This window comes from Ipomoea nil, unplaced genomic scaffold, assembly GCF_001879475.1.
Source record: "Ipomoea nil cultivar Tokyo-kokei standard unplaced genomic scaffold, Asagao_1.1 scaffold0415, whole genome shotgun sequence".
In the NCBI taxonomy this organism is placed as follows: Eukaryota; Viridiplantae; Streptophyta; class Magnoliopsida; order Solanales; family Convolvulaceae; genus Ipomoea; species Ipomoea nil.
Genome location: NW_017616843.1, coordinates 275889 through 290986, shown reverse-complemented (window position 1 = coordinate 290986; position 15098 = coordinate 275889). Strand labels below are relative to the sequence as shown.

Below are 15098 nucleotides of genomic sequence, written 5' to 3'. Positions count from 1 at the left end.
AGCCTTTGACCCTATTTGGTAATATATTTAACTTATCAGTCAATTTTGACTTATTTAACCACTATTAATTATTTGACTTGGTTAAACAATTAAATAAGTGTTTGATTAATTAGTTTTTTTTTTGTAATCGTTTATTGTTTCAAAATGTTAAAATTCAAAAAACTTCTCAAAACAGTTTTTTCAATCAATTTGTTGAAAAAGTAATTTTGCATGTAATCAGCTATCAGCTAATTTACCAAACACTTTTCTACAATCAACTACTGTTATTAACTTGTCAAACCCACTAACTCAATCAGCTAACAGCTATTTACCAAATACTCCCATTATCCTTGTTATACACTCTGGGCAGCAAAAATAACTACATAATTTTCTGCCAAATCTCCAATTATGAACCCTAAGGGTGTGTTTGGTTCATGGGTTTACACATTAGGAATGTGAATCAAAATCATAGTTAGTGTTTGATTGATATCTTTTAAAAACATAATTATGGGTTTTGATTACCCTTCAATTAAAATTTTTATTTCCTAATTAAAAAGGGGTAACATTTCATCTTATTGGTAATCTAGTTTTAAGTTTGGATTAGTACTTTTAGATTTTTGTTTTGAATTTTTTTATTTTGTTTTTGTTCATATTGATGCTTTGGGTGTCTTTATATAGGATCAATTGCTTTGATTTTTTATTTTTGTATTTTTAAAACATTTATTCTCATTATAGGGTCATACACAACCAAAATCAATATTCGTAACCATTTCAATTCCACCCGCAAAATACTTTCACCAAAACACATTACCAAAATATTTGATTCTCATTCTGATTCGGATTCCCATGTACGAACCAAACACACCATAAGTTCATCAAATCCAGTAGAGCTAGCCTATAATAGTATCAACATATATAACACTGTTTGGTAAAATAGTTAGCCTATAGGCCAATTTTAACTTATTTGACCACTACTATTAGTTGTTTGACTTTGTTAAAAAATTAATATAAGTGTTTGGTTAATTAGCTTTTTGTAACTCCAAAATGTTAAAATTAAAAAAGTTGCTCAAAGCAACTTTCTCAATTAGTTTTTTTTTAAGAAAAGAAATTATACCAAACAGCTATTAGTTAACAACTAATTTATCAAACATCTTTCTACAATCAGCTACTTTTTTTTTTTCATAACTAATTTACCAAACATCTTTCTACAATCAGCTACTTTTTTTTTTTATAACTACTGACTCTGTTACAATGCAGTTCCATTAAAGCACAAAAAGTCAATACCTCCACTGAGGCTCGAACCGACAACCTCCCACATAAAATAATAACTTGGTATCACTAGACTACAAGGACTCAAAAGTACTTCATACTGTGTTCATACTTTATATTTAACTTGATTTTTAAATATAAGTGTTGATGCTTCATACTGTGTTTGTTGGACATGTGTAATGTAAATACTCATATACTATAAATAATTATAATTGAATTATAAATTATATTAAAAATAATTATAATTATAATATATTTAATTTGAAATATTATTTAATTTAAAATAAGATTAATAAATAATAAATAACTAAAAAATGATTTAAATGATGGTGACTCAACAAATATCCATGCACAATGAAAAGACAAGGTACTAGAGATAGATGAGTATCCAATGATAATGTGGATGAGAAATATTGATGGAGATATTGAAGACGATCTAAGAATGGGGACTTGGGATCTAAGAGCCCAGAGCCTGGGGTCCAATAAGAAGGTCCGGCGATCCAAAATGGATGACTTGGCAGCCCAAGGCGAGGGACCCGGAAGCTCGAGGTGGAGGATCCGGAGGCACGAGATGAAGGACTCGGATTAGGCGAGCTGGGAGCGGAGACCCGGAGCCCAAGTCTCGGGTCCGAGGCCCGGCCTCCGCACCCAGGCTCGGGCAACTCACCATCTCGCCTCAGAGCCCGTCTCCGGGGCCTGGGCGACGAGATTTGACCCAACCCCGCGGTTCACCACGAAGTTAATTAAGTTGGTTGGATACTTGTATAAATAACTTATGTCAATTTAGACAAATCATGCTTTACTCTTATTACAACCTTCCTGTAATATTCTTACATTAATCTATTCAATATTACTATAATTATTTGCCTTTACCATTTTACTCTTTATATTTTATGCAAGGGTTATTGATTCACACATATCCCGAATCAATTAGTCTCATATCATCAAATATCCTCAACACATTATGGATGCTCTTATGGATTTCATAATTTAATTTATTAGATTTTTCATTCACTTCTCGAGCAAGATGCATTCTACGTTTGACCTTTCAACAAATAGCCCTTGCTGGTTATGCTAGTATGCTACCCTTACAATACTTGTAGCTTTTAATTTCTTAGCTAATCCCCTACAACAATACGTACACTTGGTGGGTTTTGATGGCTCACTTATCAACTAAGTAATTAACCAGCAAAACACTTTGTAGGGTTTCTTAGCTAACCATACAACATACAATTAATGGGTTTTGATGGCTCACATGTTAGATAATAATAAAGTTAACATAAACTGAAATAAACGAGTAACCTGACTCGTTACAGCGGAAGCTTTAGGACCTTTGAACATTCCTAGCCATAGTTGTGGAAATTGCCTCTGGAATGGTAAACCTGTAGAAAGTGTTTTGTCTACCACTACTCTCCCGAATACGTGATGGTGCGTGTCCTGAACTCGGGAGCTGTGGGAAGACTGTTTTGCTTAGAAGCCTACATGCCATCAACATAGGCAGATATTCAGTTAAAGCTTAACTGAATATCCTGAGTTGCATAACAGATTAAGTCACTAATTGACTCAATCTCCTACTTGCACTACAGCCACCCAATAATACAATATATTATAATATATTGTATTTAGGAAAAATACTTACATTCTCCCACCGACTCATCAACTAAGTAACCATAGCAAAACACTTAAGCAAACAAGTTATATATATATATATATGTCTGTGGCTAACTTGGGTTAGTTAAGGGATTGGGGCATGCATGTTAGTGCTGAAACAACTAACTAACCTCCAAATGATATGGCCAACTTAGCTTCCCCCAAATACATGCCTCAAAATTTTCAAAGCTTAGGGTTAAGATGTGTTGGGTTCTACTCTAGGTCTTTTTGGATGTATCCAACAAAAAAAAAAAGTTATAAGTTTGGTCAAGTTTGATCTTTTAATTTAGGAGATGAAAACTAAAAATTATGTGTTATATTGATTTTTAAATTAAAGTGTTATCATCAAATATAAAAGCAATGTAGATTTTAGGAGATAGATCGAGTATACTATGGTATCTACTTGCTTCGCTCTACTACGTTCCAACACATGTCATCTTCTAGTAACGAGTTGAGACATACACAATAAATATTTTTAATCTTTTCATACTGAGATTTGAATTTAAACTATTTTCTAACATATTTTGAGGTATGAAAACATTTTCCTTAAAGAATATTTGAGACTTCAGATTGTTTGACTCAAGAAAAATATTTTTAAAGATTTTAAAAAGTTGAGCTCGCTCCTTTGTATATTGGTGTTATATATACATTAGCTGGTTTTCTCCTTGATAATAAGGAGAGTTCATTAAGAGGTGCACTTTCTGCTGAACCACTATACATCTTTTTCTACATTTTTATTTTCAAACACTTATATTCAGTACTTTACATTTTATCGAATCTATATCAAACAAACAACTTCAAAAGATCTTCAAACTTAACTAAAATCAAATTGGTAAAGCATCTTGTGCTCAGATGGCATTCGAGTTAAACTCCTATGTGGGATGTTATAAGTTCGAGCCCTTGCTTTATATTTAAACAAGGCAAATAAAAGACTTTTGTTATTCATACTTTGTACTAAAAAATTTAAAACACAAAAGTTTATTCATTACTTTCTCCCTAAATTTTGAGTAATACTGCACATAGTCCCATTTTCTACTCCATTTCTTACTCTGTCATATCCTGATTGTGTGATTTCAACCCCCAATGCGCCAAGCCAAGATCCTAGGGTTAAAAAAAATGAGGTAAATCTTTTTCCTCCCAAGATTCACAGATTATTCAATCATGGAGTTGATGAGCAGCGTTACCGTCCATCTTCAGTTCTGTGCATCAAATTATTCTATTCCTTTTACTATTCAATCCAGCTCGCTTTTCGAGTGGCTGCCATTATTGAAATACCCACACTTCACTTCATACGCTGATAACTCCCCAAAACACCATCTAAAAGGGTATTTGCCATTTATCTTACTCCAATAGTAGAGAAAAGGAATGCCAAATTGGGAGCTCAGGAAATGCTGCAATCACGAGCAAGTGGTCTTTCTTGCCACACTTGGTGTCTGCACTGTCGTCATTCTTGCTGTACTTTCTTTTCTCTCAATTCCCTTTACTGTTTATTCTCATAAAGATTCTAACTTTAGCTGATTTCTAGTTTTTCTTTTTCTTCTTGGAAATAGCTGATTTCTAGTTGTTCATTTGGAATTGGATTTTGAAGGGGGGGGGGGGGGGGGGGGGGGGGGGGGGGGTTGGTGCTCACCTTGCTAGGTTAATGTTAACAGATCTTCATTATGATTTAAACAAAATCATCAATTTTGAACTAAATATCCATGGCCAGTGCTAATATTCATACTAAATATTCAGTTTATTGAAATGTTCATGTCATTTGAACCAAATGTATATAGGTACCCAATTGCTCATATTGGTAAGTGATCTTGGGCTCAAAGTATACCAATTGAAAAAAAATAACTCTTTTAAGTGTTGAAGTTTCCTAATCTTGGACCCCTTTTCTAACAATTATCTTGATTTCTTGTTGTAGCTATGGAGGACAGTTCTGCTACTGCCATTCAAACTAGTTACTGTATTCATTCATGAAGCTAGTCATGCTATTGCTTGCAAACTTACTTGCGGTCATGTAAGCAACACTTCACCTTTTTTTTTGTGTGTGTGTGTGATTATGTGAATATAACCGCATTGAATAGAGGACATCGTGAAGAATAATTTGTTAAAGTGATAGTGAGATGCATGATATTGTTATCCTATGTGGTATGTTACGTTGAGTGTTGACCCTCATTAATAAGAGAGAGGTTAATGCACTTATATATTATGAATCTGCAAAAGATCAAATTTGGTTATTTTGCTTACATTATCAAGTAATCCGTTATTAGATTTTCAAGCTTACAAAACAGGGGCAAAAACTTCAGATTACTGCCTATGATGATGGAAACGATTGGTAGAACACAAGATATATCATATTTGGCCTGAGATTTAAATATGAACCAATTTCATCTTGCTGCATATTGCAAATACAACAAATCCTCGCGTTGGTCTATTTTTGGGGAAGAAGTTGCGGGTGATTATTTTGTTTTCTATGGGGTATTGCGATATCTTGTAGTGGCATAATAAGATTTATTCAACCTATTCATGCGAGCTAATTCTGTTTTAACAACTATTTTCTTGTCCTCTCTGTTGGGCGTCAACCTGGTTGGCTGAGTTCAGCCCTTGCTCGATTCTAGACGTGGCACTGTGGCTTACCATGGAGGGATGTGATTAAATGGTTAATGTTCACCTATTTATCACCAATTGGTTTTAAGTAGGATATGACAACCAGATAGCCAAAGAACTCTGTGGTTAAGCGTGCTTGACTTAGAGCAGTGCTCAGATCCATCACTCCCTCAAAAGGACTTATTATTTTTGCACTTGCTCTGTTGCTCATATGTAATGCCTGTTTAGCTTGGCAGGTGGAAGGCATCCAGATTCATGCTGATGAAGGTGGCAGTACCGAAACACGTGGTGGTGTATATTGGTTCATTCTACCAGCTGGATGTACCGTCATGACTTTCCTGTTTGACTTATTAGTCTTATTGTGCATCTGCATTTTCAATTTTCGGTGAATTGAACCATAAAGCTTGTCTAACCATCTAAATCTATTTAAACTAATTGGCCATACAAAATTTGCAAACTGCCCGAACATCCTTAGTGGAATATATTGATGTGTATGGAAGTAATTGAAGTCTACCTTTTATCTCACTTCAGACCTCGGTTCGTCTTTCTGGGGAATGGTTTTAGTCCTCGCCTCTACAAATCTTCTGACAGCAAGAGTTGCCGCTGGATGTTTAGCTGTCACGCTACTTGTTGTTCTCTGTGTGGCTAAAAATGTAATTTCCCATTTACTTCTAGAGCGGCTTTTTGCATTTTAGCATAGATTTGTCCATATAATATGATTTTCATAGTTCTGCAATGACGATGCAACTCTAGTACTCTACTGATCATCTATTCTTTCCTTTGAACAGTGGACTCTTCGGGGGCTTTGTATCGGTAAGGTCTTCTCATTTCTTGATTTAGAAAATTTTCGACTAATAATAAAGGTCATAAGATATTGGTGGTACTGATGTTTAAATTTTAAACCTTAGGTCTTATTCTCTTCCTTGCTGTCATATGGATTCTGCAGGAAACAACCAAAATCCGTATTCTACGGTACATTATTCTGTTCATTGGTAAAATTTCGGTCCATTTTCTATGCGATGCCCTTTTTGTTGGGCAGGTTCTGATGCTGCATTTCTTGCTTTCGATACAGTGTAGAATATGGTTGCTTATTTGTGTTTCGATTTCATGCAGGTGTAATGAACAGCTTGTTTTCTGTCTGTGGTATGCCCTTCCCGACATCATTAAATTTCACGCTCGATGGATTGGTTGATTATGCTATGAACATATCCTCGTGTATATATACGTGCAGATATTTACAGTGATCTGATATCTCGAAGAGTTCATACCAGCGATGCTGAGAAGTTTGCGGAAGTGTGCCCGTGTCCTTGTACTGGTGTCGGGTGGGGTGTCATCTGGTGAGCATACTTGCAGTACTGAAGTGCCAAGTTAGCCACCTCTTTAATCATATACTTCCTAATTGCCAATTGATCTGTTTAGTGTTGTAAAAATCGGCCTAGGCGCTAGGCGCCCCTAGGCTGAAGGGATTTCAGCCCTAGGCGGCTTTTAGTCGGCTGGCTAACTTAACTTGGCCGAGTGGTTTTTTTCTTTAATTTCCTCGCATGTACGTCGTCACCTGCTCGGCTGCTCCTCTTCCATATTCTTCGGTACTCAACTAATAGTCTATAACATGTGTACGTGACTAGTTTTGGGGATTATTACAGTCTAACAACTCACAACCCATTACAACCTGAACGGTGTGGTTGAGTAGAAGGGATTCATCCATCATTAACCAAAGGTTAAGGGTTCGATCCTTGGCTTTGGGAATGGAGCAGTCTTAAATCTCTAGGTCAGCTGTCTCACCCAAAAGAGGTGCCTACAAGGCGAGGGGTTTTGGGTGCCTACAATTCAGCGAGGGAATTAGTCACTGTGTCCGACGGTGGAAACCCTGAGTATACCAAAAAAAAAAAAAAAACTCACAACCCACTACCTTTTATTTTGTTTTTTGTTTTTAAATAATTACTCGGCCGCCTAGACGCTGGTGCCCGCCTAGCGCCTTCTGCAACATTGGTTTCTGTTGTTATCGTAAAATTGAGAGAATTTCGGTTTGCAGGGGACTCATATCATTCTTGTTTCTCTGCACAGCAACGTACCTCGGTCTGGTGATCCTATCTTGAGGTAAACCAACACGTAAACCCTTCACTCACTTCTGCTGCCCCGGATTCTTTTACTCTCTCTTAGTACTATATTTCAGAACAAACTGGTTTTCTACTTTGAATTGCAGGGCGAGGGAAACCAAATAGAAAAGTCGAATATATTGTTCATGCAAACTGCCAAGTACAAACAACTTTGTCATCATATATACATTGTATATTGAGGTTGATATTGTTTGTTGTTGTTCAAAATGGGAGAATTTTAAGTCTGTCATGGCAGCCTCTTCTTTAGCAGTTGCTTGGTGAAGAATGGGGACTGTAACAGAGCAGAAATTTGTCATGGATTCTTCATGTAATTGAAACTTATCACACATGGAAAATAAAATGGCCATAGCTTTACAATTTGATTGGGAAATTTCATTTATGGTTTCTCTTTATGTTAGACAACTACTCTTATACTTCTCCCAAAAGGTTGAATCCCCAACCTTAGCAGACAGGGCCAAACGTCGGTACGCACAAGGGATCTGTCCACTTTAGACATAATCCCTACACTGTGGCTTGGTATTTTCTCCCAAATACTGTTTACTAACCAGTGAGCTACTTGTGATATCTAAATTGGTTGTTCCATCAAACAAAATGCTTCTTTGTGATTACACATTATGATTTTTTTTATTTTTTATTTTTTAGTTCAAAAGGAATTTGATGGATATCCAACTACTACATTTTATGGAGAAGTACGCCAAAAAAATGTTATTCAATCCCTATAAATTCATATTACAGACAGAGTATCGTCCGTGGTCAAATCTAAAATAACAACACATACGAATATTTTTGTTACTATCTCTGTCTAGATAAGAAAAATCTTTGATAAGATGCAATATCTCCATCTTGAGAAAAATAGTAAGAGTGTGTAGTCGCCTACCAAGTTGTTATATGTTGTAGTTATTTGTTTAGAAAAAAAAAAAAAAGTAAAATAAGTCCTTATGTAATTATGTTAAGCAAATAGTGTAATTGAGTCCTAAAAAAAAAAAAAAAAAAAAAAAAAAAAACACTTTATTCAAACCTAAAAAGGGCAAAAAAGTACCTCCTCTTTACGTAGGCAAGTGAAGGTAGTCAAATAGGAGGAGATGCGACGCCCTCCTTGGCTCCATAGTATTCCAAGTGGCAAATTATTGTATGGACCATGGTGCACACATTGTTGTATGGACCATTACAAAAAGTACATTTTTAATATACTAAATGTACATTATTTTTGTACTAAATGTCCATTATATAATATAATGTACACTCAGTATACAAATAATGTACATCCCCTGAATACAATGTACATTATTTTTATATTGAATGTACATTAATTTTGTACTGAATGTACATTATTTTATAGTATACAAAATATGGTCCATACAATTTGGTCCACACAATAATGATTGGTTCTAAGTTGGTATCTTGATATCAACTCCTTGAATGGGTTCTCTCAATGATTGAACTAAACGTGTCAAAATTTCTGTCGATTAACTTATCAATGTTCCAAAAATATGATCAAACTAAACGTGTCGAAATCTCTGTCAGTTAATTTGTCAATGTCCCAAAAAATATATATAAAGCACGTAGCTTTTATTTTTACAAAAATTTTTAAGTACTATTTGTAAGCTATGCAATATGCATAAAAGGGCTTTCAGCCTTTTATTTTTTTAGGGTATGTCTAGGATTTCTATTGTCGAGCATAGTAATTAATTCTTTCGTTGGCCTGAAGATTTAAGACTGCTCCATTTCCAAAACTAATGGTCGAACCCTTTGACCTTTGATTAATGATGGATGAGTTCCTTCCACTCAACCACACCCTCCAGGTTAAGAGCTTTCAGTCTACTCAACAATAAATAGATGACTCAAAATCAAAATACTAAATTATCGAAATGGTTTCTTGACTATATCGAAATTACTAATTTGATCCTTGACTATTTTTTTGACTAATTAAGTCCCTCAACTTTAATTTACTTGGCCCTCCGTTTGTTTAGATGTTAGATGCCCGTTTATTAGGGACCAAATTGATAATTTCGCTATAGTTAATGGATCATTTAGGCAATTAACATATATTACCTTATAAAGAACATATATTACCTTATAAAGAATTACTAGTATTTTTTTAAAAAAATAATTTCTCAAACATTTTCAGTCCAAAGAATCTAAACTCTCACCACTCATGTTCAAACCTATGACTATCCATTTAAAATGATAACTAATGTCACCACATTACATGATAGTTGGCAATTTATTCCTTTATTTAGATCAGTGTTAAAAAAGACGCTAAGCGCCCAATTTTTTAAATTTTTAAAAAATTTTAGGAGTTATTCACCAAAAATGACCTGGATTCGAGCGCCTAGATGTCCGGTCGCGGAGGAGGCCCTGAGCGTCGCCTAACTCCTAAGCGCCGATTAATCGACACCTAAGTACGACTTTTGCAAGAATGATTTAGATATTTTTTTCTCCCTATTTTTGTTAAGGGTGGTTGGGTAAATTCGTGCAGACCGCTAAACCCTAATGCCGTAATTATTTCCCTTGCTTAACATCTCCTACTAATCATCTTGAAAATTTTGCTTAAGATTTAGACAGTGTTTTGGTTTGAATTTGCACCAAAGACTGTTGTTCCTGGAGAAGAAGTTGAAGCCGCTGCAAGTGTAGAAGCTAAGAGAGAGTGAGAGACAAAGAACAGGTGAGATGGAAGGGGTGTTGGTGACGCCGGGAGAAGTGTTGGGATCGGCTTTGGAGTACAAAGCGGGGAGAGGGGCTTACCTTTCAGGACAGCATAAGATTGTGTGCGCCTCCATCACTGGATTCCGCTCCTTCGTACCTCCTCCTTCCGACTCTTCAGACCAGGTAATTCTCATATCTTCACACTTTTCCGCTTAAAACTCACATTTTTAAAGTTTATTATAATGCAGTTGGTTCGAGAACTGGGTTAATTGTTTCTTAGCATCTTTTTGAATGTGTGTATGCCGTGAACAAGTTAAGTTTAGTTATGGACTTTATGGCTGGGTAGTTGTTTCTGGAATGTGAATATCTGCCAAAAAAGAGAGAGTATTTTTAATGTCTTAATGGCATTGTAGCTAAAGGTGACAGTGCTCAATTGAACTGGATATTTATTTGGGAAACATATTTGTTGAAGGTTTTGCAATTGGATTTGCTATTGTTTAAAGGAAGAATATGGAATATCTAGTTTCTTATGCCATAAAGTGGTAGTTTACCTGTGAATTTTCAGTTGAAAATAAGGGTAATATCTGTTTAGCTACTTGAATTCCTTATTCATTTTAGGCCCCAAAGTGACACTCTAACTTGGCAAGTAGCCAAATAAAAAAACGGTGGTGAACAAAGAGAGGAAGTGTTTGGGTTGTTACTTTTTTTTTTTTATTTTTGATACATTAGGTTTCCCAACTTACGCTAGATTAATCCTAAGCCCCCTAGAATTATGCCTGAGGGCGTTGGAGGAGGTAAATTGGGAGTCGCCCAATCAGTCCTCAGTTTCTACCCCTGCCTGTACACTCTGCGCACAAGGAGTCTTCATCACCTCTGATCAATGTCTTGGGCTTTGGGTCTCCCAGTGACCCCCCATGTCTTCAGCGGGGTTGTTATCTTAAACATTGTTGATGAGGATATCATGTACCATTATATCTCACTTGACTAGATATTTGTGTTTCATAAATGAGTTGCTTTTTATTCATTTTGGTACATGGATTACTCTAGACATTAGTCTTTTTGATACTATTTACTAAGGAAGCATATAGACCTTGAGTTACTCTCTCTCTAATTTTGTTTTTTAAAAAAATTGCTTGCATTATTTGTAACAAGATAAGGATTAATGAACAGCGAACTCCTATTAATTCAGGAATTAAAAGGTTTTCTAAACTCTTTCTTTTAATCTCCATTTCTCATCCTTTCTTCTGGTCTGGTTGAGCACATATGTTGAACTGATGTTCATATTTTATTGTCTACTTTTTATGAAGAATAGTATAGTGTTCTGCAAGAGCAATAGGAAGTTTTCTTTTACTTCTTTTATTAATCGTTCTTTCCTCTGGTCTATAAAGACAATCATTTGTCCTACTCTTTAGCTGAAATTTTGTTATGGTTTATTTGAATTTTCTGTTGCTTATGGTGTCTTTGTTTCTGTACATATTCACCAGAGACTGACTGTGGAGGTTACTGGACATAAGGCTCATGGACCTGTTCCTCAGCCAGGTGTTGTTGTTACAGCCAGAGTAAGATTTCTCAAAATAAAGCTTCTTAATTCAAAATGGGTCAGGCGTTAAAACATGGCTTATATTTGACAGGATTACACCACAATGATTTATTAGTTAGAAATTCATACACTATTGGTCTTTAGAGTTATAGTATCATTTTCAACTTCATTGAAGGCAATATAACATAAACATTCTTGATTGTATTTACAAAATAATAACAATAATAAGGGGTCGTTTACTTCATTTCTCTGTTTTTCCATTTCCAGTTTTCATTTCTCCATTTCTCCAGTTTTCCTTCTCCATTCTTCCAGTTTTCCATTTCTCCATTCCTCCAGTTTTCCTTCTCCATTCTTCCAGTTTTCCATTTCTCCATTCTTCCCGTTTTTAATTTCTTAAATTTTTATTTTATTACTAGTATTTTTATGCACGATGCACAAAAAATAGGGACCAAATATTAGTACATTATATTAAAATTGTAAATGTATTTTAATTTTAAATATTTAAATTATTGTAAATAATAATAATAATAATGTAAAATATTTTTATAAATTTGATATTTATATGTCAGGAAATAACTTACATATAATTTCAATATTATATATATATATATATATATATATATATATATATATATATATATTGTTGAAGAATATAAGAAAATATATGGTAGATGGCATGTACATAGTAACAATAGTGGAAAAAATAACGGAAGTTATAACGGTAATGGTATTTTTGAGGGAAAAAAAAAGAAAAAGAAAAAATGATAATAATAATTTAATTAGTAATAACAATAAGGATGAGGGAAAAAAAAAAAAGAAAAAGAAAAAATGATAATAATAATTTATTGATAACAAAAATTTAATTAGTAATAACAATAAGGATGAGGGGAAAAAAAGAAAAAAGAAAAAATATAATAATAATTAGTAATGCGGAGCAACAATAATTAAAGGGGGAGGGGAATGCATGACCAACCGTGAGCAACTGAGAAGAGGGACGCGCATGCACCTAGCAGGAATCGATCCCTGGATCTCAGCACAGACACTGTTCACGCGTGTCTTTCCATTCCTCCAAATGGAGAAGTTGGTTTTTTCTTTCTCCAAAATCATTAAGAAATATGGAGAATGGAGATAGAGTAAGAATTTGGAAGAATGATTTTAGTAAACAAGTTTTCCAATTTTCATTTTTCCACTTCTTCAATTCTCCATTTTTCCAAGTTAGTAAACGACCCCTAAAATTTTTTAAAAATGTATTTTCCCTATTTTGTTTTGGGGTTTGCTGTTGCTTGCCTTGATGAACTGCTTTACTGAAGAAACTTCAAACTTAGAAGTTTAATGTTCTATTTGCTATAGTTGTGGTTTGAGATCTCTAAAAGTGTATCCTTGATTGGTTTTGGCAGGTTACTAAGGTGATGGCCAGGATGGCTTCAGCAGATATAATGTGTGTTGGTTTCCAGGCTGTTCGTGAAAAATTCACTGGTATCATCAGGTAATATATGGGTGTTTTTATGCCCAATGTGAGAGATCAAGTCTTTTTGCAAATCATATATTGCTTTGCATAAATGCCATGTTTTTCCTCTCTGGACCCAGCTTTTTTCCACTTAGCTTTATTTTCTCACCTTTTATGGTTGCTTATCAATAGCTGACTGAATTTAATTACAGTTACCAACTCTATTAATCACAGGTGTATAGTAGGAAAACCTTGTTATAAATATTTTTTGGTTTTTAAATAAACTTAATCTCATGAATATGATGCTGCAAGACTTTGACCAAGAGTCAAAACATTCTCTCTTTCTCTCTAATATAAGAAAGATTGTAAACTTCTTTTTGTCTCTTGAATTAAACAGGCAACAGGATGTTAGAGCGACTGAGATTGACAAAGTTGATATGCATTCATCCTTTCGCCCGGGTGACATTGTTAGAGCTTTGGTGGTATCCTTTGCATTAAAATTGAACTTTATTAATGCTGAAAATAGGAATTTGTTGTTTTGTTGATGAATAATAGACTGATATGCTTTGAGCTGTTCCTTCTACCTAGCCTGTTGATGGTTGTGAAATTTGTCATCCTTTTGTGCTTTATGGTTGGTACAAAACGAATTTCACATGACTCATCCAAGCCTAGTGAGGCAAATACGGCTTTCATATCTTGGTAGATGAATTAGATTTAAAATATTTTCTTAACTGCGCAGCTGTGTTACATATTAAGAACACTCAATGTTGAGTATGATTAGTTGGCCTTAATATTACTGTTTTAACAAGCTATCACTTGGAGACGCACGTGCATATTATCTATCAACTGCAAAGAATGAGCTCGGTGTTGTATCTGCAGAAAGTGTAGCTGGTGAGACTTCTTTCCTTTTCTCCATAGTATTTCTCGTGTTAATTTGATCTCTTGTGAATTATTGTATCATCATGATTCTTTACAAGGTAGTATCTGTTCTATACTTTCTCAAGCTTTTTCAGTCCAAAGAACCAATGCCCCCATCACAGGGTTTCGATCCTGTGACCACTCATTTAGAATGGTAACAGAGGTGCCATCACACTACAAAATAGTTGGTGAAGAACTAGATATGCTACAAGTGTTTGTGACTTTGTATTTGATTAACCAATATAATCTTTTATACTGGCCATTAAATAGGTGCTACCATGGTTCCGATAAGTTGGACAGAGATGCAGTGCCCCCAGACAGGCCAAGTTGAACAGAGAAAGGTTGCTAAGGTTGAAGCTTGACTAACTAATTGAAGACTAGAGTAGTTGCTGTCTTGTGATTCGATTATTATTGAAGCCGGAGAACTGTGCAGTGTTATCCCAGACCTCTAATGTTGTCAATGGAAGGTCCTGATTTAAGATTGAGGATGGTAGATTTGGGTGTTTACAGGGGTCTTTCTTGATCCAAAGGCAGAAGAATGACACTGAAATAGTGAATATGAGCTGGAAGCCTTTTTTCTGGTGTTTACAGTGACCTTGCAGCCTAAGATGTTGTCTGAGTACATACTTACAGATGCTTGAGGATATGCCTTGATTATTTTTCTGCATGTATGTTGAGATCAATATTTTAAATGTGATGTACAATATTTTAAAATTAACATACAATCGTATTATTAGTCCTAAAAATATGGACAGAAATCAGAATATAATATGAACATAATGTTTTTAGATTTAGAAAATTTGTTTTACTATATCTAGAAAAAGATAGTTTTTCATAGAGATTGCTATGGTCAATTTCGGTTGATTTGCGATTAATAATGGAAATAATCGAAAATTGTTAACACAAGCATAACCAACCGATAAAGAAAAAAAAATTG

General features: G+C 34.7%; 2 protein-coding genes and 1 long non-coding RNA gene across 5 annotated transcripts; 2 read left to right on the top strand and 1 right to left on the bottom strand.

Moving 5' to 3' along the window:
- Positions 1–3924: 3924 nt before the first annotated feature.
- On the top strand, positions 3925–7970 carry LOC109172144. Of its 3 annotated transcripts, XM_019321293.1 has the most exons (11): positions 3925–4019; positions 4140–4353; positions 4808–4903; positions 5730–5814; positions 6025–6146; positions 6282–6306; positions 6402–6485; positions 6607–6636; positions 6725–6830; positions 7526–7590; positions 7697–7970. In XM_019321293.1, exons 2-10 carry the CDS (start codon positions 4264–4266, stop codon positions 7587–7589), a joined length of 702 nt encoding a protein of 233 aa, XP_019176838.1. In that variant the 5' UTR covers positions 3925–4019; positions 4140–4263; the 3' UTR covers position 7590; positions 7697–7970. The 3 variants fall into 3 exon arrangements, 2 of the variants coding, with proteins under 2 accessions (XP_019176838.1, XP_019176837.1); XR_002052692.1 differs by having other exon boundaries at positions 3936–4353; positions 6725–6860; XM_019321292.1 differs by having other exon boundaries at positions 3936–4353.
- LOC109172145 lies at positions 6867–9879 on the bottom strand. Its single transcript, XR_002052693.1, has 3 exons — positions 9869–9879; positions 7616–7618; positions 6867–6986 (listed from the first exon to the last, which is right to left on the bottom strand). It is a non-coding gene; the product is annotated as an uncharacterized LOC109172145 (long non-coding RNA).
- A 251-nt stretch (positions 9880–10130) lies between these two features.
- LOC109172140 (exosome complex component CSL4) lies at positions 10131–14972 on the top strand. Its single transcript, XM_019321286.1, has 6 exons — positions 10131–10439; positions 11741–11815; positions 13194–13282; positions 13641–13725; positions 14053–14134; positions 14432–14972. The coding sequence occupies exons 1-6, from the start codon at positions 10281–10283 to the stop codon at positions 14521–14523; spliced, it is 582 nt and encodes a 193-aa protein (XP_019176831.1). The 5' UTR covers positions 10131–10280; the 3' UTR covers positions 14524–14972.
- The last annotated feature ends 126 nt before the right edge of the window (positions 14973–15098 follow it).

Bases quoted from the DNA above. Each gene is read 5' to 3' on its own strand.
- LOC109172144 (XM_019321293.1), top strand. From the start codon at position 4,264: ATGCCAAATTGGGAGCTCAGGAAATGCTGCAATCACGAGCAAGTGGTC. The intron at 5,815-6,024 runs GTACCGTCATGA...ATCTCACTTCAG, and splicing joins GTTCATTCTACCAGCTGGAT to ACCTCGGTTCGTCTTTCTGG. The intron at 6,147-6,281 runs GTAATTTCCCAT...TCCTTTGAACAG, and splicing joins TTCTCTGTGTGGCTAAAAAT to TGGACTCTTCGGGGGCTTTG.
- LOC109172140 (XM_019321286.1), top strand. From the start codon at position 10,281: ATGGAAGGGGTGTTGGTGACGCCGGGAGAAGTGTTGGGATCGGCTTTG. The intron at 11,816-13,193 runs GTAAGATTTCTC...TGGTTTTGGCAG, and splicing joins GTGTTGTTGTTACAGCCAGA to GTTACTAAGGTGATGGCCAG. The intron at 13,726-14,052 runs GTATCCTTTGCA...TGTTTTAACAAG, and splicing joins ACATTGTTAGAGCTTTGGTG to CTATCACTTGGAGACGCACG.